Source organism: Denticeps clupeoides, chromosome 4 (assembly GCF_900700375.1).
Source record: "Denticeps clupeoides chromosome 4, fDenClu1.1, whole genome shotgun sequence".
NCBI classification, from domain to species: Eukaryota; Metazoa; Chordata; class Actinopteri; order Clupeiformes; family Denticipitidae; genus Denticeps; species Denticeps clupeoides.
In genome coordinates this window covers 6,525,344-6,553,150 of record NC_041710.1, presented here as the reverse complement: position 1 = coordinate 6,553,150, position 27,807 = coordinate 6,525,344, and the positions used below count along the sequence as shown (strand labels likewise).

At 43.7% G+C, this 27,807-nt stretch overlaps 1 protein-coding gene across 3 annotated transcripts in view; it reads left to right on the top strand.

Moving 5' to 3' along the window:
* Positions 1 to 27,807, top strand: part of dclk2a (doublecortin-like kinase 2a) — a 31,648-nt gene that overhangs the window by 802 nt on the left and 3,039 nt on the right. For 2 of the 3 annotated variants that reach the window (XM_028977220.1, XM_028977222.1), the window contains exons 2-14: positions 1,694 to 2,031; positions 8,395 to 8,497; positions 9,877 to 9,984; positions 10,316 to 10,372; positions 10,944 to 11,038; positions 12,793 to 12,856; positions 25,269 to 25,374; positions 25,515 to 25,572; positions 25,837 to 25,956; positions 26,684 to 26,830; positions 26,961 to 27,094; positions 27,231 to 27,308; positions 27,468 to 27,765. In XM_028977220.1, coding sequence (XP_028833053.1) covers positions 1,694 to 2,031; positions 8,395 to 8,497; positions 9,877 to 9,984; positions 10,316 to 10,372; positions 10,944 to 11,038; positions 12,793 to 12,856; positions 25,269 to 25,374; positions 25,515 to 25,572; positions 25,837 to 25,956; positions 26,684 to 26,830; positions 26,961 to 27,094; positions 27,231 to 27,308; positions 27,468 to 27,765 — 1,706 coding nt within the window. The remainder of the gene's footprint in view (positions 1 to 1,693; positions 2,032 to 8,394; positions 8,498 to 9,876; positions 9,985 to 10,315; positions 10,373 to 10,943; positions 11,039 to 12,792; positions 12,857 to 25,268; positions 25,375 to 25,514; positions 25,573 to 25,836; positions 25,957 to 26,683; positions 26,831 to 26,960; positions 27,095 to 27,230; positions 27,309 to 27,467; positions 27,766 to 27,807) is intronic. The other variant, XM_028977221.1, reaches the window with a different exon arrangement.

Below are 27,807 nucleotides of genomic sequence, written 5' to 3'. Positions count from 1 at the left end.
TTGTCAGTGTTCAGGTCCGGTTGTGTGTCCTGATCTGGGTCACCGGCTGTATTCATGCTGGGACTGCAGTGCAGTGCGCAAGTGCAGCATCTCTGGCACCTGGCGTCCCGGTCCCCCGAGGTGCCACTGAGCAAAGCACCGTCCCCACACACCGCTCCCGGGCGCCTGTCATGGCTGCCCACTGCTCACCAAGGGTGATGGTTAAAAGCAGAGGACACATTTCGTTGTGTCACCGTGTGCTGTGCAGCAGTGTATCACAATGACAATCACTTCACTTTCACTTTACCTTGTTCATATTTTATGTATATAAGTCTACGTGTGTTACATTTGACCTGCAGGCCTGTCTGCTTGGTCACTTTGTTGCGCTGGGAGAAAATGCCTGCCCTTGGTTAGCTACCCAGCATGCCCTCTTGTAGCAGTGGTCCAGGCCGTGGAACATGTCCGAAAGAATAAAACATCAAATCATCGTCTCGTCACACCCCGTCATAGTTTTTGATCCCTAGAAAGCTGAAAAGAGTTTAAAACGAGATGCTTTAGAACTTTGGGTTCCTGTTGTGTGTACTTTCTGGTGAGTTGTGGTTATTACATGGTTATTATGCACTTTTTATTTGCGCATGAAGGGTTAGATGTGCAGGAGAAGATATATAACTTGTGTGTTTCTCAATTCAGGTGGAGTCCAGATGTACACTGAATGTTTTTTTTTTTTTTTTAAAGTCCATCCATCGCCATTCGGTCATATTTCATCTTCAGTGCGTGCTGGGATTTTATTGCTGTTCTGCTTGTCTGGTGTGAGTGAAGAAATGTCAAATGGGCTGCTGGGATTTAACAGTCCAGACGCTGGTTTCCAGAATGGAACTGGGTGTGTCTTGCACTCTTTTAATGAAGAGTGTTGATGAACAAGACAGGAAGTGAATCAGTGTTTGATTCGCAGCTTCCTCTGACTGTGATTTGTTTATGTGTGTGTGTGTGTGTGTGTAACTCATTCCTCACTGCCACATATACAGATAAAATAATTGAATTGTGACGGGATCTCTACATGTTTTATGATGTAAATTGAACGTAGCCACAGTGTGAACACATGGCAGAAAGAGGAGAATCCGTAACAGCCTCTTACCGCTTCCTTCGAAACCTATGAAGGAGTAAAGGAAAGGTGTGTGGTGGCTGATAACAATGAAACAGACAAATCCGGTTCAGAATTCCTGCTTCAAGGCCTCTGTTTTCCTCGCTGAAAGCCTTTTTGAGACTAAGGAAATGTGGTCTAAGGCAACACACACACACACAAAGCATACTTTGGTCTGGAGGAAGTCGAGTACTCAACATGGAAAGGGAGCATCCTGCTCTGGCTTTTGTTCCACCCGGAAACTGTAACTGTTTGAGATCGGGAATGCAGCTGAACGCTGATGGTGGCTCGGATTTCCACAGTGTCATACGACAATTCAGTGTTTCGTTTATAGAGGACCGCAAAGTTCGTCACGGCAGAGGGACAGTGCCACAAAACCTCGAAATATAAAATGAATTTCACCTCAGACTACAGCTTTTTTGCAGGTTTGGATGTCTGGGTTGCTGAGGCATATGGAAGCATGGTTTTATATGCTAATAAACTGTTTATTACCTCTGGTGTCTTCGGTTTCAGTCTGGCACTGTCAGAAAAAGCACCACAGCACAGAAACCTCTACCCTCTTCTCTCCTGCAGGTGAAAGTTATGTGTGCGCCTCCAACGAACCCTACAGGAAGGTGGACTACACCAAGAACGTCAACCCCAATTGGTCAGTGGGCGTGAAGTCGGGAACGTCGCGCTCCCTGTCTTCCCTCAGTTCGCTTAAAAATGATCTGCTGCGCGAGAGCAAGGACTTCATCAAGCCCAAGCTGGTGACGGTCATACGCGGTGGCGTGAGGCCACGCAAGGCGGTGCGCGTCCTGCTGAACAAGAAGACGGCGCATTCCTTCGAGCAGGTCCTCAACGACATCACAGATGCCATCAAGCTGGACTCTGGCGCCGTGAAGAGGCTTTACACGCTTGAGGGCAAACAGGTGAGAAGAACCTCTGCGTGCATTCACACGATCCTGGAAAAGAGAGAAAAAAGCACCTGCATATTCCATATATTTCTCAGAAATTAGTGCTTAGATCTCTATTTTTCCGAGGCTAGATAGATGATCATTTCTCCAAAATGGAGCAGTTCATGCATCTATGGAGGAATTCGGTCAGTATACTTTGTAACCAATTCAGCATCTGACTGTGACTAAAAATGACAGCAGTGTTATTATGCAAATGTTACATTGAAACATGTTATACTTGCATTTAATACATAATACAACAACAAAGAAATTATAACAAACTAAGCCCACAAATAAATAAATGTAATAATTCTAACAGCTATCAGAATAAAAGCAGAAAATGTGATGTGAAGATACTAGCGAAGAGGATTTAACAAGAGAAGCTGAACCATCGTTAGCATCCTTAATTAATGTCATTTTAATTGTGAGCATGGGTGCTATCGTTGTTGTAAAGATGGAATATTTGAAATATGAAATAAATCATTAATATGTATAAGGAACACAGGGTGTTAGATACTCGCCTATGCACCATCACTTTGGGCTGTGGTGGCCTAGCGCGTAACGAAACGGACCCGTAATCAGAAGGTTGCTGGTTCAGGTGACTCCAAGTTGCCACTGAGGTGCCACTGAGGGTGAGGGTTAAAAACAGGGGACACATTTCGTTGTGTCACCATGTGCTGTGCTGCAGTGTTTCACATTGACTATCACATCATTTTACTTCACTATGAACCAGAAGACCACAAAGTCACAGGTCCAAAGTCACAGGTTCTCTTTGAGAACTGAAACACGGTTATGTTAATCGCAGTTTACATATATCTTCACATTTTGAGATTGGAGATTGGAAGTTAAGTTTATCTTGGAATACTAATGCAGTTCCTGAAGCTATTTCAGGACAACTGCTCCAGGGTGTGTTCATGTCCAGTTGCTAACATGCAGTCTAATCCGACAGTGATGTAATCGGTACAATTTGGCCTCTTTATCCGCTCAATTCAGAGATGGATCAATGCAAACTGATTGAAGCCATAATCAAGTCCACCACTATAATAATTTTTTTGGATAAATGTGGGACTTAGGATCTGTGGCCTTTAATCAAACTATTTATTATGAGTGTTTCCTCTACAATTTAGTGAAATTCATTTAATTTACATCATGGATTAAAACATAACTGTAAAGTTAAGGCTTTACAATGACAGCCTGAATCAATGTGTTTGTGGACTCTACACTCACCAGAGAGAGTGTAGAGAGAGAATGATTTATTCTTTTACAAACTTGCATGGTAAAATGGGGATTGGATGAAACAAAATGCATTCTTTCTCATAACCCTGAAAAACATGTCCCACGATATTTCCCATGTCTTTCAAGCCAACATCGTGCAACAGGAGTCATCCCTGATGGTCTCCCCAAGATCTGTGTTTTTTTATTTCTGGTCTGAGGATCCTGGAGCTTCTGCTCGTGAGATTCACACATCGATTCATATATGATCAATGTCTCACTGAGATCAGACAATTAATAAATGAATGCGTTATGAAGCAGAGTCTGCTGTGGTCAGGTTGTGGATTAGAATGTTGGATTTAATCCTGCAGATTGATTTATTTACTGTACGGTGAGAGGTTGGGATCTCTCTGTTGAGTTAAGCGGCTTTTAACACCCCAAGATATCAGACACCGAGCCACAGGCAACGTGCTCCTGATGTCCTCACTCTGCCATGAAGAGTTTTTCATTATGAAAAGTATGTGGAACAATGTCCAAAATTGTCTTTTTTTTCGTGGCGAAGGAAAGCTGTAGATAGAATGTAGAATAGAATGTGTCCTAATAAAAATCCAAACTACAGGTAAACATGCAGCCTAGGCTGAGCAGATTTCAGAGTTTAGAACCGGGACATTTCGCTAGAAAGATGTAAGATGTGGTGTGTGTGTGTGTGTGTGTGTATGCACGCATGTGTCCTCCCCCATTGGGCACCCTGCTGGGTTCAGAGAGCGACACTGGGGTAATTAGACCTGAAGGCTTCTGGGATTTTGAATGCGTCTGGCAGGTGCGGCTATGTTCGGGTGTGGGCGTGGCTGTGGGTGGGGGAGGGGCTCTGGACGAACGTTATCTGCTTCTTCTTCCTTGTCGGAAACGTCACAGTTCATTCTGCTGTTTCCCTCCGCTCCTGGACCAGGTTGAAGTGTTTTACTGCTTCCTCAGCCCTGCAGTGAAGACCCTCACCATCTTGCCACCCCTACTGAAACAGCCCGAGACCACATGTCTGTTGGTGTGATCCAGGTTTCTTCTGCCAAGCCCTGTCAATCAAGCTTAGAGCTGCAGGTGTCGTGCCCGACTTGGATGCTAAATGCGGTGCAAATATTTTCATTGTCTAAATATTAGTCAACTTTATTGTCATCTCACTACATACAAGTACACAGAGAGACGAGATTGTAAGGCTTTGGAGATTCACAGTGATTACCTGAAATGGAAAATAGGAAAATATTGAAATAGAATTTATTGCTACAAATGCATAAAATATTAACAGAGCAGGAAAATAGCTTCATGTTTGAGAGAAGTGCAGGATTCCGGGACGTGTAGGTGGTGTTGGGTGGGACCTGGAGCTCGGTGCTGCGGTGGGTGGGTGGGTGGGTGGGTGATGAGGATTAAAATAATGCAGTCTAATCATGTCTCTGGCCTTTCTAGTGCAATTCTAATTGTAGGCCTATGATGTGAGAGCAAGACAAAGGGAATGTGTGCCCTTGTTCTGGTCCGGTGTCTGGGGGAGGGGTGGCGCTTGTTTGATTGGCAGGTGTCCCCAGGCCTGGATTAGTAGAACAAAAGCTATGAATGTATCAGTCTGTTCATGAGATTCAACATCAAAGGACCGACACTGGGATGATTTCTGGCAAGACAGGCACTCTGTGTCCGTGTGTGTGTGTGTGTGTGTGTGTGTGTGTGTGTGTGTGAGAGAGAGAGACAGACAGACAGAGATCTGGGAGAGTTGAACCTGAAGGCTGGGCGAAGCTCACGGGTCAATCGAGTTCAGTTCGAGGTGCGACCTGCTACAGCTTGAAGAGATCCTCCTCCTGCTGCCAATTCAGTTGTTTTATTTGGATTGAATTATTCTTTAATTTATGGTTTTCTCAGCTTCTTCTCAGTTTACACAGACCTGACATTGCTGTTCTTTTTGTTAGTAGAAACCTGTTCTGATGACAGTGAAAGTGAAAGTGAAGTGATTGTCACACGTGATACACAGCAGCACAGCACACAGTGCACACAGTGAAATTTGTCCTCTGCATTTAACCCATCACCCTGAGTGAGCAGTGGGCAGCCATGACAGGCGCCCGGGGAGCAGTGTGTGGGGACGGTGCTTTGCTCAGTGGCACCTCAGTGGTACCTTGGCAGATCGGGATTCAAACCAGCAACCTTCTGATTACGGGGCCGCTTTCTTAACCGCTAGGCCACCACTGCCCCAAAACACCAGTGCACCTCAGTGGACCACAATTCAAACATTTTTTCTCAAAGCAAAATGTAATGAGCAGGACCGTTAGTTTTGGTCCATGAGTGGGCTTCCTGGTGGGGAAGAGGAGCCTGCAGCCATGCTCAGCATGCTGCAGAAAGATGAAGTACAACACTTGGTTGAAGTCTAACAACCATTTTACACTGTTCAACTTCAGATTTTTGTAAGATGACCCTTTGTCCCTAAATTTAATGAGGCCCTTATCCAGAGCGATTTACAATCAGTAGTTACAGGGACAGTCCCCCTGGAGCAACTTAGGGTTAAGTGTCTTGCTCAGGGACACAGTGGTAGTAAGTGGGGTGGGGTTAACACACTCGTCTATGAACCAGAAGACCCAGGTTCAAATCCCACCCAGTCTGGCAGGAAGTAGAATTTCTTGCTACAAATGCATAAAATATTAGCAGAGCAGGAAAATAGCTTCACGTTAGTGTGTTAGACTTCAACAAAAGGAGTTGAAAATGGATGAGAGAAGTGCCCAACATTCTAATGCACAATGCGCCACTGATGTGGCGGTAGTGAGGTAATAGTTAACAGGCACCAGGGAGCAGCGGACATTTAATGCCTCTCCTCCACCTACAGATCCACCTGATGGAGAGAGCGAAACAGTTGCCATCGGAATTGTCTACAATCAGAGGTTCAGGAAAATCAGATTCAAAGCTGCACTAAGACTGACTGGCATCCGGCCGACCCTCTTATCCAGACACACAGGGCGGACATGTGACGATGCAGTCTGTTCTGCTGGCACCATGTCCTCCTCGCAGCAGACGAGAGACTTTATTTTAAATGCATTAAAGGTCCCCTATCATGAAATTTTCACTTTGTGAGATTTAACATTAACATGAGTACCCCTAGCCTGTCTATGGTCCTGAAGTGGCTAGAAATGGTGATGAGGTGTAAAGAGTGTTTTGGCCATTCTGCTTCACCGTTCAGAGAGCTCAGCTCAGATGGTCAGATCTGGAATGTCTCTTTTTATGATGTCATAAGGGGAAAGGTTACCTCCCCTTTCTCATGCTTTGTCCGCTCAGAGAATTTCCCGGCCTGCCCCTAAAAAATTATCTCCACTGACCGTAATGCTTCCGAATTGCAGTTGCTTGGATTGGATGTAAAAAAAAGAGCACATATGTATTTTTAGTTCTGTCACAAGAGATTTATTTATTTGTTTGTCTGTTATAGAAAAATATAAAATATAGACACTACTTCCTGTTTGCGGTGTTGATGATGTAATTTCCACAAAAGCTCGCACTATAGGCCGCTTTCCTCCTCATTAGCATTTTAAACTACAGACACTGAAACGGCGCATCCAGGGGAAATCTTGTTGTGGGACTGACTCAAAGTGGCTGTAATTCTGCACAAAGGCTGAATTTCGGAACGAGACTTCAGACGCAGTATTAGCGGACCACTAAGACCGATGTAAAAGCAAAAACTTTCATGCCAGGGGACCTTTTTAAGCAGGTTTTTTTGTGGGGAAGTTGTGATGTGTAAGGTTGTGACAACCAGCAGACTGCGCTGCCACATATGAGTGTATGACCGGAATTATGGGATGTCCTAAGAAATGCACCTTGTCTCTAGACTCTGTGACATTATGACAAGGCTAGCTAACATGCTGTTGATCATTTTTACCAGAGTACACAGAAATTCCCCCATGCTACAATCAAGAAATTAAAACAATATCCCTTCTTCATTTAAACATTTGATATCGAGTGAGTGCAGTAATAGTTATCACACACTTTAGTGCTAATTTAGGTTCTTTTAATTATCTTTTTGTTTAATTATAACATCTCACCATAGTTTCTGAAATTAGAATATTAGAATCTCTTTTCGAAAATGTGGCCTTTCCCTGCTAGTAAAGTTCAGACGTGTGGTGATGAAGTTTTAAAGATGTAGTTTCTCTGCCCGCTGTCCTGATTCAGATCAAACCTCCACTAAAGTCTGTCTTGACCTTTAGAGTTTATGTCCCGGAGGATATCTGTTCAGATCATGGTTTGGTTTGGTAATGTTGGCCATCTTGTTTCATCGTCCGGAGGAGACTGGTGTGGCTGTTTCTTATCCCCCCCTGCCTGTGACTGTATCATGAGTATAAAAATTTGCCCTTATAAATTCTGCAGCAGTCAGGAAGAATGTGAACATGGAGCTGCCAACTCGGTTGATGATGACACCCATGCAGACTGAAAAGTTCTGCTGGGTCAGCAGTGTCCCCTTTCCCATCAGCCTTTTCTCCTCTCTGTCACCTACATCATCGTGTACCTTAATCACAAAATGAAGTATTTGCAGAACCCTTCCTCTGGCCCAGTGTGCTTTTAGTCGCTGTTGTGCTGCTGATGTCCTTTGTTCAGAACTCTGCTGGCGGTCAGGAGGGGTCTGTTGACCATCTGCCCTAGTTATCCTCCAGTCGCTGGCCATGGCCCCCACTAGAGCTCAGTATGAAGACCATCTGTCCATCTTCCTACTGTGCATCCACACACAGAAACACAACCAGGGTCTCCTCTCTTTTTCTGGAGAACAGTAATTGCTGCTTTTCAGAACCAGAAAACCTGTAATTCTGAACATGCTGCAGTGCAGTGAAGTGTTCTAGCAGGACGTTGTTCTCGAGGCTCCACTGTAATTATCTGAGAAGCGTGTCTGTGGGAGGATGTTACTCCTGGCAATTAATTATAGATGTTAAGTAGCTAACATATACGGAGTTTCAAAAATACCCAAAGGAGTTGCCGTTTTCCGTGTTAAACGTGTTTGATTAGGTGCTGATGACTTTCCTGGTTTATGTCCAACACAAGGTGATGCACAGACATGTATAGAGTGTATCAGCCTATAATACACACACCTCTCCTCTTTCTCCTCCCTTTCTCCTTTCCCAGATCACGTGCCTGCAGGACTTTTTTGGTGAGGATGACGTGTTCGTCGCATGTGGGCCTGAGAAGTACCGCTATGCCCAGGATGACTTTGTCCTGGATCACAGCGGTGAGTGGCCACCCCCACCCTGACTCCCTTCAACTCTCCAGATCTCCAGATGCACCACACCCCAGGCAGGAGGAACGGTGATGGCTTCTGAATCTGTGCTCTGCTCTTCTCTATTCTGTTAGTAAAACAGAAGACCACAAAGTCCCAGGTTCAACCCCACTTACTACCATTGTGTCCCTGAGCAAGACACTTAACCCTGAGTGTCTCCAGGGGGGGGCTGTCCCTGTAAATTCGGATCGTAAATTTCTCTGGATTAGGGCGTTTGATCAATGCCATAAATTGACATAAAACTGTCTGGTTCTCGCTACTCGATTCTTTTATTTATTGGAACCTTGACTGAGACCCTAGGAGAGGAAACAGTTCCTGTTCCTCCTCATCTTCCACTACTGTTTGTTTCAGGTGCGAAATAAGAGATGCTGGAGATTCCAGTACCTTTTATTGGGTGGGCGGAGCACAGCCCCTCCAGCTTCTCTGTCCTACATCTTATACCCTGTCCCAGATTGAGAGAACTAGGGCTGATACGGCTGATGTCAGAACCTGTAGCTACTTTCCCAGACTTTTAAAATGGCCATTTAAACAGTAAATGGTCACCCAACCGATCAGTTACACCATGAGGCAGGTTCTGACTGTTCTCTGCTGAGAAGAAGGGCTAGATGAGCAGAGCACAGTGTTAGTGTTTTATTTCTGGTGAGAGCAGCTAACATCTGATGGAGGATCACCATGATTATTTAAATTTTATGTGTGTGTGTGTGTGTGTGTGTAAGTTCAGAATGTGATGGTCAGAATATCTTGTTTAAGTCACAGCTTCATACAGGATCTATTCTTACTCTCCTCAAAGGGCCAAGTGTGTAATTTTACTCTGTCCTCTATATCCAGCTCTACCCTAGAGAACTGGGACATTCAATTGAGGTCTTCAGCGTTCCTGATGCAGACAATTTCCACATAAAAGATGCCGTCACATAATCCACAAAATGCAGTTTCCAACATGTCTCTCTCTCACAGCACTGCACAGCACTACCCTCTATTGTTATTCATGAAATAATATTGATATGAAAAAATATCTGTCCGTCCCAAATAATATGAAAAATATACTTCAAAAATCAACAAAAATAAAGGTTCTACATTTACATGTAAATTAATGCATGTGTGTAAAATAACAATGTGGTTTTAAAAATTACATTTTTTTAGATTTATAAGTTCCGTGTTAGATTTCCGTCACATATCCTGATTGTTGGACTGTACCAGCAGGTTTTCTTCAGAGTAAAAGCATTTGGTTAGTGTTTGGTAACTGACTACAGGAAAACGTGGTAAATCTCATCCTGCCATGTTTGTTTTCTGTATGACCTCTGTATGAAGAACTCTTGTTGTTGGGGTTACAGAGTGTCGGGTGCTGAAGTCGTCTTACACCCGCTCCTCCGCTCCTGTTGCACACACTGCTGCACCCAAGAGCCCAGGATCATCTCGCCGCAGCAAGTCTCCTGGGACAGGTGTGAAGCTGTACCTAGACACACACATATACACTAGGGGTGCAATGGTTCTTGGTAAAATACCAAATCTTTCTGTTAAGTCCAATGCGCCCTTATGGACCACAGGGATCTTGAAACTGGTCCAGAAATGTTCACTGATTGGACATTAAACTGTTAACTGAGACTGTTAAACTGTAAATGGCCATGTGCGAAAGCCCACTCGCCCCATATAAAATCAGTATAAAATAAATTTAAATCTTTAAAAAGGAAACTCAGCTGAGTGGGAAAACTAGTGGCACAAATGGTACGACAATATTGTGGAAATTCTTCTTCTTGCTATCTTTTCTCCCAGCACGACGAGCTCCGGGCCACTATTCAACCAGCAGCCAGTCACCAGTCAAGTCCCCAGGTAAATTCTTCTAGATACTAATGTGTCTTGGCCCGAATGGTTCCTGACACTCCAGGCCAGGTTTTCCATCTCTCTTGTATCCTGAATGTCATGTTTTTTTATTTTTTTTATTAAACCCTTGTTGATTGTGCAAACGTGTCTTCCATGCACTGCGCCGCAACAGTATGTCTCACTATTCAGAATACTATCCTAACTGTTAATCCTGGAAGTTCCAGGATTGTAAAGCCTGGAAGTACCACAGCCATACGGATCCTTGGATCTCATGGTCCTTCCTGTCCTCTCTGCCAGCCAGACAGCCAGTGCTCTGTTTATAGCCCTTGGCATCTTGCGTAGCATCTAATCTTTATCTGCTGGCTCCAGACGTGGATAGAGCTTCTTAGGTCCGAATCCACCAGTGGTCAAATAAAAGTGATCCAGTGAGAATGAGCACTGCGAAGTGCAGTCAGTGTTATGCCGGCACCAAATTCTTCTCAGGCAGGGTAGAGGGACATCTGCTGTTGTGGGATTTTGATGCATCAGTGTCCAGCAGCTGTGCTGTGGTCAGCAACTGACTGCTGCTTTGCCTTTATAGTGAATGGCATCCCAAGCAGCCAGATGTCCACGCCCAAATCCACAAAGTCTTCCAGCTTCTCCCCCACCAGCCCCCGCAGCACACGCAACTTCAAGGTAAGATGGCCACCACGGTGACCAGGGAACATTCTGGGGAAAAAAGTCTTTATTTTCTGATGGGGATAATCAGACAGTAAGGGAATGAAAGCGTGTGTGTAATAGGATGGGGAGGATCAGGGATGTCCTGGGTACTATGGATTACTCCCTGTCATGTTAAATTACAAAAAGCCATGTGGTCATGTGACCAAACTGGCACACAAACACCTCTAAAGTTGCCAGGCATGGTCCTCTATAACAACATAAGCTGAAAGATGCTTTTATGTTATTGAAGAATGAAACAAATTCTTTAGTTGGGTTTATAGTGGAATGTTCCATTCTACATTCTGGATAACACACTTAGTTACATACTGGCTGACAACCTGACCCTCCAAAACTTGCAGGGTTTGGCACCCACCCACTACTCCTAGTGTGTATAAACACACCTATCTATGGTTGATATGTAGGTGCGCCCACATATCTTGATATGAAAATATGAATAATAATACGGTTATATATACAGACATACACAATACTACACCAATTTGAGAAAAAAAAATATTATTAAAAAAAACATAGAAAGGTGTCAGAAGACTCAGATTGCTGTGTATAGGGCTGCATGGCCACAGCCCAGTCAGAGTGACCATGCAGATCTGCTGGTGGCTGAAGGTTAATATGAAGCTGATTGTTACATCCTGGACATGGGTAGAACTGGGGATGGGGAAACAGTGGATTTGTTGCTAATTTTTTCTAGAGCAAATACTTCTGCAGCAGTCATTTTCAACTTATTTTTCAACTTGGCCTGAATGCTTAATGCTCCTTTTTTTCCTCTCCATACGCAATTAGTCTGTGTCCTCTGATGGAATGTGTGGGTTAGAGTTCTTTCTTGCTGGTGAAGTGGGCTTTACTATTATCCTGTATTTAGAACAGTGCAGTGAATGAGTCCTGTGGTGTTTTTCTAGAGCAGCTCTGATGAATGCTTCAGTGTATCTGAGCCTTTTTTGAAGGGCAGCCTCAATTTTAGGCCAGATTGCATCATTGACACAATTACGGAAATATCTTTTCACTTCTAGTTTAGTTGCAAGAGCGAAGGAAGGATCCCCACAGACACATAGCACAGGGAAAGTGGTACTGTGGTGCAGCTCGACTGCATTTTCACACACTTGTGCATTCTTACATTTACAGCATTTATCACACGCTCTTATCCAGAGCGACTTACAATCAGTAGTGACAGACACAGTCCCAGTGGTGACACTCAGGGTTACAGGTCTTGCTCAGGGACACAATGGTAGTAAGTGGGGTTTGAACCTGTGACTTTGTTGTCTTCTGGTTCGCAGGCGAGTGCGTTTTTCACTAGGCTACTACCAGCCCGCCTTCAGGTTGACTCTGGAGCAGGGCTATGAAAATACTGCTGCAGATTCTTCTGCCCACACACTGATACACTGAGACACACATGCCTGTGAAAATGCTCCTGCTGTACGACCCGTCTGCTCTCAGTATGGCCTGTCCATGCTATTAGGAGCTTTTTAACAACCCATTATGAACGCCGACCTGATGTCTGCAGCATCATTTGAAGCCCTCTGGGTTTCTCAGGGTGCCGAGAAACACATTTCAGAGCTGCTTTCCTGCTGATGTATGTAACCACCTATTGATCGGTTATAAATGGACTTTGGGAGAGATGTTGCCCCAGCTGCTGTCACGGCCCTCACCATGTACAAATGTTGTAATTTGAGATGGTTAGGCTCCTCCCATCTTAATGCTCCTTCCTCCCTCAGATTCCACCTCATCACGTTTCTTCACCCAACGTGAACGGTTCAGCAGAGCAGCCTCCTCCTGAAGGTACGAGTTTCCTCTCCACCTGGCAGTAGAAGCACCACACTTCTGTCCCTCACCTCTGATCTTTCTTCTGTGTGCCTTACACCTGATGTTTCACGCACACACACACACACACACACATTCTTGTACATGCTACATAGTGAGGTCCGAGTAAATCCACTCACAAAGTGAGGACCACCAGTTCTACATGACACAGGGAAACAAAACTAATCATTCTGGACACTAGGTGGCACATTTATTCAATACACCCCTTTAGAACTAATTAAAACACAATTTTTAGAAAAAGTTTTAAACCAACGATGTGAGGACCGATTTTTATTTATTTATTTATTTTGCCAACAATAATTTAAGCTTGATTTTAGAGTAAAAATATGATGATAAAACACTCTAATGTATTTGCCCACTAAAAATAGTCACTTAAGTAAGCCCATAGTCTATTTAGTACTTAAACAAGAATCCAAAATCCATTATTAAATATGATTTATCATATCTGTAATTACAAAAGCTAGTAGTAGTAATAACCAAATGGGAAATTATCACATTATTATAAACATTAATATTCCACCTGTGCTAAACATGTATTTTTGAGATGTTTCTATTTTAAAGAGTTTAACCCAAGGAAACCTACTTGCTTTGACAACTTTGATATTGATGTAAGGTTGACCCATTCCATCCTTGTGACATCTTTTGATTTGTGCTCAATGCTTGCCTTCAATTATAGTGATTGTCATTGTGACACACTGCAGCACAACACACGATGACACAACAAGCCATGACTGGTCTGCTTCCTTACCTGCCAGGCCACCACCACAACACATTATACTAATGAAAATGCGACAATTTGTAATATTATGTTCACGCTCATTTTAATAAAACATCTCCCAAACACCAGAACTTACCACCACACTGAACACTTAAACCTTGTCAATAAAAATACATTTTTCAGTGAAGAACAGTCTATACTCTCCAATGGTCACACGTATAAAACAAAGAAACTGAGAAAAACAACAGAAAAGAATGACGGGACGGCTCTCAGAAATTCTGAGCTTAAATGTCAAGTTTCTTCTTAGCTCTCAGAATTTCGTTATGAACGAAGTATTTCACGCCTTTCCATGAACGAGCTTTGAGGACTGGAGACTCTTTTTCGATACACGTCTGGCAGTCATTTTTCGCTGGCACCCTCATTAGTCTGATAAATTTGTCCATGTTTCGTCCTCTCCTGGTCAGTCCACACTCTTTTTAATGTTGGAGCACCTATAAATAAGAGAGAAGTTAGAGAACTTTCTTCTATAAAGAGCAGTTAGCAGTAAAGTTATCACTAATGAAAACATTTTTACAGTATTCTATTAGTACTTGAATAAACTGATTTGGCACTTCATTCACACAGTACAGAATGTTAAGACTGTTCTGGGGTGAAAACTGTCACAGTGATGAGCTTAAAGAAGGACACTGAAGGTGTGATTAATATTATTATTATGCCCCACAAGTTGGGTGTGAGATGGGTGAGCAGTTTGAAAGAGATTGGAGACTAATCTAGTGACAGGGGAGAGTGTTGCAACAGCATAGGATGGTGTTTTGTGGGATGAGTCTGGACATCAAGGAGGATGTGGTCAGTGGACACAGAGCCAAAGATCAGGTGGTGGAGATAAAAGAAGGAAGACTGGGTGGCAGGGAACAGTTACCAGACAGTTGAACAACTACTGCAGAAGTGGTGATGTAGACAGCTAGAGAAGTGCTTGGTGGAACATCTAGACACAAGAAAGGAAACATGGTGGTGGAATGAGTAAAGTGGGTTAGTCAGAGAACTGCAGATAATACACGAGTACAAGGAGATCATGCATAAATACAAATAAAGGCTCAAACAGGAAGTTCCGGTTCAGAGGGAGGTGGCACGCTGGACGGACCAATCGGTGGCCGCTCTTCAGGACGCACTGGAGGACGCAGACTGGGACATGTTCCAGAGTAGTTCCGGAAACATCAGTGAGTTGCGGAAGCGGTTGTGAGTTTCATTGGGAAACTAACGGACGACACCGTTCAGAAAACGATCGTCAGAACGTTTCCCAACCAGAAGCCGTGGGTGGATAAAACCATCCGCGACGCTCTGAAATCTCGCACCGCGGCCTATAACGCGGGGCTCACTTCCGGGGACATGGAACCATACAAGGCTGCGTCATACAGTGTCAGGAAAGCGGTGAAGGAGGCGAAGCAGCGCTACGGGAAGAAACTGGAGTCACAACTGGAACAGAGTGACTCTAGGAGCCTGTGGCGGGGACTACGGACAATAACGGACTATAAAGCACCAACATCCGGTACGACGAACGCGGCCGTGTCTCTGGCAGACGAGCTAAATACGTTCTATGCTCGCTTCGAGGCTGCAGCTAAAGGCGCTAGCGATGCTACGGCTAGCGGCTCCAACAGCTGCAGACGGGAGGACACTGCCAGCACCGAGAACGCGTTCGTCATCACCGAGCATGATGTGAGGAGAGCCTTCAAGAGAGTGAACACCCGGAAGGCAGCAGGACCAGACGGCATCTCGGGGAGAATCCTCAGAGTGTTTACAGAGATATTCAACCTCTCTCGATCTCAGTCGGTGATCCCCACATGCTTCAAGGAGTCCATCATTGTTCCGGTCCCCAAGAAAACCCATCCTGCCTCCCTCAACGACTACCGCCCTGTATCCCTCACCTCAGTAGTGATGAAGATCTTTGAACGGCTGGTCAGAGACTTCATCATTTCTTCACTACCAGATACACTCGACCCGCTACAGTTGCATACCGTCCCAACCGGTCCACGGATGACGCCATATCACATCTCCTCCATACTGCACTCACCCACCTGGACACTCGGAAGGGAAATTATGTTAAAATGCTCTTCATTGACTACAGTTCAGCATTTAACACAATAATCCCTTCCACACTCACCACCAAGCTGGAGCACCTGGGACTCAGCTCATCTCTCTGTCAGTGGATCTCCAACTTCTTAACCGGGAGACCACAGGCAGTAAGGATGGGTGGACATGTCTCAGCCTCCATCACCCTCAGCACTGGAGCCCCCCAGGGCTGTGTTTTGACCCCCTGCTGTACTCCCTGTACACCCATGACTGTACAGCCACTACTAACTCCACCACCATCATCAAGTTTGCTGACGACACTGTCGTGGTACCTGATCTCTGACAACGACGAGACAGCCTACCTGGAGGAGGTTGGAAATCTGTAGAACTGGTGCCAGAGGAACAATCTTCACCTGAACGTCAGCAAGACAAAGGAGTTAATAGTGGACTTCAGTACAAAGCAGGAGAGGACCTGCCAGACCCCTGTCATCAACAGGAGCCCAGTGGAGAGAGTGGACAGCTTCCGTTACCTCGGAGTTAACATCACGCAGGACCTGTCATGGTCCTGTCACATCAACACCGTCGTGAAAAAGGCCCAGCCCGGCAACCTCAGATGCCTGAGAGACTTTAGACTGCCCTCCAAGGTGCTCAGGAACTTCTACTCCTGCACCATAGAGAGCATCCTGACGGGAAATATCTCAATCTGGTTCGGGAACAGCACCATGAAGGACAGGCAAGCCCTACAGAGGGTGGTTCCATCAGCTGAACGCATCATCTGTACCAAGCTCCCTGACCTTCAATCTATCTACAGCAAACCGTGCTGTACCAGGGCCAGGAAGATAGTGAAGGACCTCACCCACCCCAACAATGGACTCTTCTCTCTGCTGCGATCAGGGAAGCGCTTTCGCTCCCTGAAGTCCAACACAGAGAGAATGAGGAGGAGCTTCTTCCCGCAGGCTGTCCGAGCTTCAACCACAACACTACATAGAACTCCAGCACTTTCACCTCCAATCACTCTGGACACTTTGCACAAATCACTTTACACAAAATCTTTGCGCTTTTTACTTTACTGCTTTTTTTAAACATTGTCTTTCACTCATTTGCACACCTTCACCCTACCAGTTACACATATTTTATGTTAAAGACGTAAAAGTGTAATATTTGGTTTTCATTGTATACTTGCAGTATTTGCAATACTGTGATCTGTAGCAGTCACAAAAAGCATTTCACTGCATATCATACCGTGTATGACTATGTATGTGACAAATAAAATTTGAATTTGGAGATGATCAGTAGGGAAAGGAGAGGTGGGTGAAGGGAAGAGCTCAGACATGCATAACTACAATACATACCCACACTGCATGTTGGAGACAATGGAGGGAGAAAAGGATCTGTAATGTTTGGCTAAGTTGAAAGTGAAGTGATTGTCACATGTGATACACAGCAGCACAGCACACAGTGCACACAGTGAAATTTGTCCTCTACATTTAACCATCACCCTGAGTGAGCAGTGTGAGGGGACGGTGGTTTGCTCAGTGGCACCTCAGTGGCACTTTGGCGGATCAGGATTCGAACTGGCAACCTTCTGATTACGGGGGCGCTTCCTTAACCACTAGGCCACCACTGCCCACAGGAAAAGTAGAGGGCCTAAGATGGGAAATATCTGCAGTAGGTCAGGGTGAGGAGGAGAACTGTGGAAATCTACTCACAAACAGGGAGAGTGTAAAGCAGATGGAAAAATCTCTTGAGGGGCTGATTAATGAAGAAAATGCTAAAGAAAATTTTTTAAAATTCGGCAGATTGTGATCCAGGAGGTGCAGAACATTAGCAAAGAGGAAGGACAGCTATGAGGAAGATGAAGAATAGAGAGAATTGAAAGTGTAGAGATTGTCATTGTGAAACACTGCAGCACAACACACGGTGACATGTTTGCATTTTGATGTATTTACACGAACATTTAAGAAACAATGCATCAATGTGTTCTTAAACCAAGATGGAGGAGAGGGTGATTATAGCAGTGATTGGAAGTTGATAATAGCCGCACCACCGCAAGGAAGGACATGCCTGATGCTGTCGGTCTGCCAGGTATTTTGACCGTGAACGTTGCTTATCGTTGGCTGTGTAGAAATAGCATGTGATGCATATAAATCTACTTTTCAGTTTGTTAATTGAAATACAGTAGTGTTATAAAAAACAATGTATTGGGGTCGTGCACAGTGATGTAAACTCAATGCAAAAAGTACCACCAATATGACCCTAATACATGATGTTTTTATAACACTACTGTATTAAACAATAAGGAGTTTTATAACTAAACATCCTGCAGACTGCCTTCCTCACGGTAAGAAGATTCAGATAAAAACTGGTATAATCAACCTCTCCTCCATCTTTGTTTGAATGCCCGCTTTTGTGTCTAAAGAGGCTTGCGAGGCGAGATTTGCAATGCAACTGTTGCCGCCCCAACAATGGATGCAGTGCCATGCTGTGTTTGGTCTGAACCTAGAGCATGCAGAGATGCAAAGGTGAATCACAAAGAATTCCAGACCTGTCTAGTAGTAACACTTTTATAAGAACCTGCAACCCTCTAATGTAATCACTAGACAATAATGCTTTATCTGCACATTATAGTCCATATAGACAGCATTCAGGAAAATGGAGCCATTTACCTCTTTTAGTTGTGGTCTTCTTTTGACTCCCAACAGGGAGTTTAGTATTGTCCAGTACAGGCTGTTCCTCTCCATCTAACAAAAGCAGAAATAACTACAGTGGAACCTTAGTCTTGGAACATATGATGTCTTGTTTTTAGATTGCAATTCAAGGTAACATACCTGATGAAAGGTGGTCTTTGTGGGATCTGCTGTGGCTGTCCAGATCGTGAGACAAGTCTGCCACAGCAGACATTAACTGCAGGGCAGATGGAAAATGGAAATATCATTTTTTTTTTATTCACTCAGCAAATAAATTATGTATTTCAGAGTGTTTCATTAACTTTTACATTAAGAGAAAAGTAAAAGCGATCATGCCATTTTATAGTCTGATTAACAACTTTTGAAGGCTATTATAAAAGTCTCAATGAGGAAATATTTACAGAGGATTTAACTATATTAATATACTATATATGTATATGTTTTATATCCCTGTTAATTTGTCTGTGGAGTAACTTTATTGATGCGTGGATAGCCATACAGTCAATTTACATCCAGAATCTAATGTAAAAAAAAAAATATGTAAAATAGACTTAAATACAAACTCGGTGCACCGTAATTTCTCCATTTTCATCCTAACAACGGGACAGAAATCTCGCTTTTCCACAGAATCAGACTCGGATCTACAAGTACAGCTTTTTAAAAGCCCAGGAATACGCTGGGAAACGAGGGGGTTTAAAATGTAAAACCAAGCATCAATTCTCCTCTCTCTCGCTGTAAATAAAACGAATCACATGACGACGGAATTAAAAGGTCATTAAAATGCAATAAATGTAATTAACAACATGCGAAACACGTTTACCGATCACCAAAACAACATGACGATGCAACACGTGTAGAAGTTAAAATGTCGCGGCCACGTCTTGGAAATCTCTTTATGAATTTAACGGTGAAACCGCGGATGAAACATATAATATATAATATATAATATATGACTATATAATATACAGACGGACAGTGAACAGTGTGCAGCATATGCCACATGTTCGGAGATATTTAAAAATGGCACCATGGACATTTCTTTTATTATTAATTATGAAAATGTGACAGACCGCGTAATTTGTACTTAAAAGGAACAAGTATAAATCATAATCAAATTTTACCTCAAAACAAGTCATTAAAACCAAAGATCTTACCTGGGCTTTTGCATATCCGGCTTTACATTTCTGATGGGGAATCCGTAAAACTTCTTTCCTTCTTTGTAAACCCTTCATTGCTGATGAAAAATATCCACACTTCACCCTCGCGATTTGATTCTTCCACCGGTTCTAATTCCTTAATTGTCGATCAAGGTTGGTGGGGGAGTTGTACTGAGCATGCGCGAACCGTCCTGAGTGTGGGGGAGGGGAGCCAGCTTGAGAGGGAAGCCGGCTCCTGCTGTACTGAGTGTGGGGGAGGGGAGTCAGCTCAGGCTGGGGCAGTAGATGTGAAATAGACAAATGCCTCTGTCTGAATAAATGCTACCCAAAATGTGATATGGTAGGAAAATGAAAATTCAGAAATGTAAAAGTACTGATTATCCTGAAAAAAAAACAATATTTAAACAAATATTTGCTTGAAAATGTTGAGGTAGGTTTACCAAACCTGGACAGTATTCAAAGTGAAGTTTTGCAAGGAAATTATTACATCTTTTGATTTAATCTCTGATGAGAGTGAGACATGGAAGTGTTAAGATCACTCATCTCCTTTTAAACTCCAGGTAAAACGCCACCAGGGATATATATTATTTTTGATTTAATAGTCTCAGAGCCTTGCTAAAGCCACATAGCCCACTCTGTATCCTACTAGCTGATTTACAAAGGTATACTATCTGCTAAGGCATATTATCTGGCTTCTTCAAAAATCTCTGCAGATGTGGTGCCCTCAAACTGGATGTGTGTGAAAATTCTTCAACCTCACTTTTGAGAAAATTTAGCTGTATAAAAAGATCACAAAATCACAAGTTCAAACCCCACTTACTACCATTGTGTCCCCCAGCAAGGCACTTAGCCCCCAGGTGACTGTTTCTAGCTCTCACCCTCCTAAAAGAATGGATGGAAACTGCAAAATGCTTAATTTGATGGTGCCGGGATTTCAGAGAAAACACAGCAATCTGTTTTGTGTTGATCTGAATTGTGCAATTGATATCTACAAATCCCCCGTCCATCTCCATTTTTTGAAATTGTCATATAAAGTCCATGGACACAGCTACAAAGCTTATCATCGAGACACACGAGACACACCAGAAAACGTCTGTGTCGAGTTTCAAACCTCTAGCTTCTTGTTTTCCTTGTCCATGAAGGCCTGAACCCAGAGAAGCATACAAACTTAATGTCCTGTTTTTCAAACTGGTATAAAAATTCTGCACTTTATTTTTATTTTTTATATATGTTGTTAGGGACAGTCAGCTGTTCACATGAGTGAGATTTCAGATTTCTAGCTCCTTCCCTTCCTACTTATTTTTACGACTACCTCAGTTTCTTTAAATAACCATAAAAAGTCAGGATATTGAGGTACAGGTCTGAATTTTAAACTGGTTGTTCCCCTCCCTCCAGCCAACATTCGTGGCAAGTTTCAAGTCTTTAGCCCCTTCCTTTCCCTGCCTAGGGGAGAGCAAAATCATGTGCACCATTCATGGCCTTCCAGACGGTGACCTTTGTGACCTTTGTGCTATAAAAGACCAGGGATTAAAGCTACAGGTCCGGTTTTAAAATCACTGCATCTGGACAGTCCAGTGCACCTGTGTGTGAAGTTTCAAAACTGTAGCTGCTTCCTGCCCCTCCCTGACCCACCCATTCGCTGTTTTTTTGCCTAGGGTTAGGGTTGGGTAAACCGTAGTGCCCAGCATCACCAAACTCAAGCTACATCACCTCCCCTGCTCCCCCAATGTGGCTGTAAGGTTTGGTGGTTCTACAGCTGACTGACACCCTTTAACAGGCCCAAACATTCGGCTGATTTTGTTACGTTTTGGGCTGCCATTCCAGAACTGTAGGGCCTAGGGTTGCCAAAGTTGATGGAGGGGGACCAGGCCATGCACTGATGCTGCACACTGGGTTTCATTACCATACACAAATCTGTTCTAATCTTAGTAACCTGTGAATATCCTCTTAGGTTCCAAGGTGGTCAGAGGACCTTCGGCAGCCGTTTTGAGTGGCCGTTTTGGAACCACAACCTTGACAGTCACAAAACTCAGCAAGCAGCTAGTAGGCCAAACTCCAAGGTGGCATGCTGATTTCAGTGACTGCTGACGTAGCAATTCTGCATTACTAGCTCGTTGAAGTGTCAGATAATGAGGACGAGGGGCAATGGTTAGGAACAGGAAGAGGCTGGGGCTTTCAAACTTCACACACACCCTTGCTGGGTCTTTGGGAAGGTGTGTTGTGTATTTCAGACCCTTTTAGGCCCTCTAGCTTCTTGTTTTCCTTGGCCATGGAGGCCTGAACCCAGACAAGCATGCAAACTTGTTGTCCTGTTTTTCAAACTGGTATAAAAATTCTGCACTTTAATGTACAACTCTATTTTTTATATATGTTGTTAGGTACAGTCAGCTGTGCACATTAGTGAGTTTTCAGATTTCTAGCTCCTTCCCTTCCTACTGATTTTTACGACTACCTCAATTTCTTTAAATAACCATAAAAAGTCAGGATCTTGAGGTACAGGTCAGAATTTGTACCTGTTTGTTCCCCTCCCTCCAGCCAACATTCGTGGCAAGTTTCAAGTCTTTAGCCCCTTCCTTTCCCTGCCTACGGGAGAGCAAAATCATGTGCACCATTCATGGCCTTCCAGACGGTGACCTTTGTGACCTTTGTGCTATAAAAGACCAGGGATTAAAGCTACGGGTCCGGTTTTAAAATCACTGCATCTGGACAGTCCAGTGCACCTGTGTGTGAAGTTTCAAAACTGTAGCTGCTTCCTGTCCTTCCCTGACCCACCCATTCGCTGTTTTTTTGCCTAGGGTTAGGGTTGGGTAAACCGTAGTGCCCAGCATCACCAAACTCAAGCTACATCACCTCCCCTGCTCCCCCAACGTGGCTGTAAGGTTTGGTGGTTCTACATCTGACCAACACCCTTTAACAGGCCCAAACATTTGGCTGATTTTGTTACGTTTTCTGCCTAGGGTTGCCAAAGTTGTACAGAGTTGGGGGAGGGGAGTCAGCACAGGAGCCGGCTTGAGTGTACTGGGTGTGGGGGAGGGGAGTCAGCACAGGAGCCATCTTGAGTGTACAGAGTTGGGGGAGGGGAGTCAGCACAGGAGCCGGCTTGAGTGTACTGGGTGTGGGGGAGGGGAGTCAGCACAGGAGCCAGCTTGAGTGTACAGAGTTGGGGGAGGGGAGTCAGCACAGGAGCCAGCTTGAGTGTACTGGGTGTGGGGGAGGGGAGTCAGCACAGGAGCCATCTTGAGTGTACAGAGTTGGGGGAGGGGAGTCAGCACAGGAGCCAGCTTGAGTGTACTGGGTGTGGGGGAGGGGAGTCAGTTTAGCACAGGAGCCAGCTTGAGTGTACTGGGTGTGGGGGAGAGGAGTCAGCACAGGAGCCGGCTTGAGTGTACTGGGTGTGGGGGAGGGGAGTCAGCACAGGAGCCAGCTTGAGTGTACTGGGTGTGGGGGAGGGGAGTCAGCACAGGAGCCAGCTTGAGTGTACTGGGTGTGGGGGAGAGGAGTCAGCACAGGAGCCATCTTGAGTGTACTGGGTGTGGGGGAGAGGAGTCAGCACAGGAGCCATCTTGAGTGTACTGGGTGTGGGGGAGAGGAGTCAGTTTAGCACAGGAGCCAGCTTAATCAGGCCTTCGTGCTAGAGAAAGCTCATCGCATGCTAGCACAAGTAAAGCCTAATCAACACAGAACTGTGATTATATGGTTCTGGAAATTCCAAGATAGAGAGACTGTCTTTCATCGCATCTTTTAAAATCTGGTTTAACAAGGCATCAAGAAGATTTTTTACTTATATGTAGGGGATGACTTGATGTCATATAATCAGTTATGTGCAGATTATGATATTCCAATGAATCATTTTTACAAGTATTTACAATTGAAGCACTATATTTTGTGTCAGCAGAAACATTTATCCTTAACCTCGAAATCCAAGCTCGAGAATTTAATTGTGTCCCTTATGTATAGGAGATGATGATTATCATTATTATATGGCCTGTTATTAAACTGCTTGAAAGAGTCCTCTTCAAAAATTTGGAGGCATGGAAAGCTGACATAGAAGAAGACATTTGTGAGGCAGATTGGGAAATAGCTCAATCTGTCAATACCAAATTGAAGCTGTTTCAGTATAAATGGTTGATGCGCACCTATTTTACACCAAGCAAATTACACCATATGTATCCCAATATGCCTGATTTATGTGTGAAGTATGGGGAGGAGAAGGATACACTCATACATTATCTGTGGGAGTGTACAAAGAATAAAGAATGTGACTAAATGCATGAGTCTTATTGTAGTTTGGGAAATCCCTCTGCCAGCCAGTCTCTGTATACTTGGAATATATCCTGCGAACCTTGTTGTGCATCAAAAGCAATCATTACTCATTGACTTTGGACTTTTACAAGCCATGAGGACAATTGCCCTACTATGAAAAAGTATGGAAGCACCTTCTGGACAAAGGAGTTGTCAGCTTGTCTCACTCTGGAGAAACTAACTTATATGATTTAAAAGAAAGAAGAAACTCATTCATTTATGGAATCCCTATATTCAGTTTTTAGAATCTTATGTTTCATGAATATGTTTTTTTCATTATCTTTCAATGTCTGTCAGATACGCTCTGCCCCCCTTTTTAATTTTAATTATTGCACTATTATTATTTACTATTGTTTAATTTTGCATGTTTATTCTGTTTGTGTTGTTGGGTAGGGTGGGGATATGTTTATTGGTAAAATAATGATAAAACTAAAGATTGAAAGAAAAAAGTATGTCCAAAAGTGAATTAGAATTAGAAAACTGTACTACAAATGCCTGTTCATTCCATTTCTCATGATACCTCTTGTGTAACAATGTAAAAATAATGCAGATCCTGTGCCAGAATATAAGATTTTGTGGGCAGTTAGGATCATTTGGATGCATTGCCAGAATAGTACCTGAATGAGGTTTCATGGCAAATGGGGTGCAGTACCGAATACCAACTGTAGGGGGGTGTCATGAAAATTAGTGCAGTACCTGAATACCAGCTGTAGGGGGGTATCATGAAAATCAGTGCAGTACCTGAATTCCAGCTGAAGGGGGGTGTCATGATAATTAGAGTGTAGTACCTCAACAATAACTATGGTGGAGGCAGAGAGCAGATGTGTGCGAGAGCTCCGGAGTACAAAATGCATTTTATGCAAAAAGCGAGGACCTTTCTTAAAAAACATAGCATAGCATTTTGACAGGCATAGAAGGCCATTGCAATGAAGACAAAGTGAGGACCGGCCAAAATGTCCTCACTTCCCAAAAATGTCCTCACTATGTTGGTCTAAAACGCACGTCGGTCCTTACTACTATAGAAAAACAAACACACACACACACACACACACACTCATCCTAAAATAAAAAGGTGTGGCAGAGTGTAATGAGGAGACAGGTCCACACACAGCATGACATGATGAGACCAAGCTGTGACAAAGTGACCTTGAATAGCTGCATAAGCGCTGAAGTGCATAATAAAGGGTTTAACACAACCAGTGCCAGATTAACTGAATAAAAGTGTGTTACCAGGTACAGTGTGTGAGTGTGCAACACGTGCACGTATTTCGGAGTGTAAACATCCTTCAACATGCAAGACATTATCTATTAAGACAGGGCAGGTGTGTGTTTATTGTATGCAGTACTTTCTGCAGGAAGTGCGTATTTCAATCTGGTTCAATACAAATAGATAAAAATGTCCTTCCTGGTTATTGGAAACATCTTTTTCTCCCTAACAGTTAATGGCAACAGAAACTTCACTTCCATGACCATCCTGGAAAAGTACAAGGTGGGGAAGGTTATTGGAGATGGAAACTTTGCTGTGGTGAAGGACTGTGTGGAGCGGTAAGTCGGCAGCACATCGGCTGGACAGGAGAAATCTAATTTTGAAAAAAAAAAATGGATTTGGATTCGTTGGATTTGCTTGCTTTTTGAATGAACTTTTTACGGTTGACTTGACAAATTCACTTCACCTCCATCGACAGGTCCACAGGGAGGGAGTACGCTTTGAAGATAATAGACAAGGCCAAATGTGCAGGAAAGGTAAGAGGGATTTAAAAATAGTGAGATCTTTTTCATGGAGGTCAGAATTGTTCAGTCAGTAGACAGATGCCAAGTGGACTAAATAAGATATTTCTTTAAAAAACTACATTTGTTCTTATCATCCATTAACCTTATTCTCAAAGCTTAGTTTCTACATGATGATGATCCATTTGCGTGCTTTGTGCATGCTTTTTGTTATAATCTCTATGCTTGTCTTTTACTGTCTGAACCGTGATTGGTCGACTGTGTATGACTGACACTCAGGAGCACCTGATTGAGAACGAAGTTGCTGTGCTGAGGCGGGTTAAACACCCCAACATCATCATGCTGATAGAGGAAGTGGACACACCCACAGAGCTCTACTTGGTCATGGAGCTGGTCAAGGTATGGTCTACTGAACCATTTTGACTGTGATGAATTGGGCTTAGCTGGGGCTCCCAGGGCTGTCGGAGTCTGAGAAGAGTATGAATGGTGAAGGATTCACGTACTATAGTGATGTGGACCTTGAAGCTGCAGTTGAAACTTTAGTTATACAGGGTTCCTACAGTCATTAAAAACCTGGAAAAGTCATGAACTTTGAAAAGATAATTTTCCAGGCCTTGAAAAGTTTTGGAATATGAGATAAACAAGTTCTGTAAAGTTCTGGAAAAGGCATTGAAATCTGACTGACACATGGATGTATAATGAATAATAATATATACATTTACGACTACAACATTTACTTAGTGAAGCACGTCACGTGGTGCTGTGTTCCATATTCCAGCACCTCTGCAGCCGCGAGTCTCCTTTTAAATGTAATGCAAATTACAGCTGATGATTTCTGCCTGAACCGGGTGGAGCCCATTTCACTTGGCCTTGCACTTGCACGAACTTGGAGGAAGAAACACTGACCTTTTACGGTTGACAGAAGTTTAGTTAGCAATATTTTGGAAATTTTGAATTTTTGGGTTTTGTTTTGGGTTTTTTCCCACATTTGCACAGATATTATAGAGGACATATGGTGATGGATATTTGCCTTAGAGTCATTGAAATGTAATGGAAAGTGTTTTCTTAAAATGTGTAGGAACCCTGGTTATAATTCACTAACATTGCTGTGCATTTATTTCCTCAGGGCGGAGACCTGTTTGATTCCATCACCTCTTCTACTAAATATACTGAGCGTGACGCCAGTGTCATGGTGTTTAACCTGGCAGGGGCCCTCAAATACCTGCACAGGATGAGCATTGTGCACAGAGATATCAAACCAGAGAACCTTCTGGTACACTGTTTCTCATTTCAGAAACGAATAATATCAATTACCAGTTAAATTTGTACACTCAACCCATGGGTGCATGATTATGCCACATATGAATTACATGTGTGTGTGTGTGTGTGTGTTTCTTCTCCAGGTGTGTGAGAATCCTGATGGCACCAAGTCCCTGAAGCTGGGGGACTTTGGCCTGGCTACTGTAGTGGAGGGACCTCTGCACACAGTGTGTGGGACTCCCACTTACGTCGCACCAGAAATCATTGCAGAATCCGGGTGAGGATGGGGATGGGGTGGGGTGAATACCACATGATGTTGTATGTTCATCAGGGCCCTTGTGCAACTGCTTCACTACATGATAGTGATGAAAGACTTCTGTTTCCTCCTCTGTGTCCTCTCATGGTTGCAATAGATATGGGCTGAAGGTGGATATCTGGGCGGCTGGTGTCATCACCTACATCCTGCTGTGTGGGTTTCCTCCTTTCCGCAGGTACACTGCAGAACCATACTTTTGTGTGTGGATTTATGTTATATATTAAGGTGATATTTCTATACATTTTATGAGGTATATGCTGAGCACACTATTATATATTAAATAAAAGGTACTCTACAGTATGTGAAGTGTGTGTGTGTGTGTGTGCTCCCACAGTGAGAACAATCTTCAGGAAGACCTCTTTGACCAAATTCTTCTGGGGCGTTTGGAGTTTCCTTCACCTTACTGGGACAATATCAGCATGTCAGCTAAGGTCTGGAATGAACTAAAAAAAAATGAACCCCTCCACACTCACACACACACACACACACACACACACACACACACACATGCACAACCAAAGAATCTGCATGTACATGATTTTGTTTCTCAGGAGCTAATCGGCCAGATGCTGCAGGTGAATGTGGAGGCCAGGTATACTGCAGAAGATGTGCTGACTCACCCCTGGGTCACGGTAAGGTTGGGTTGTATATGGATGTGTGTGTGTGTGTGTGTG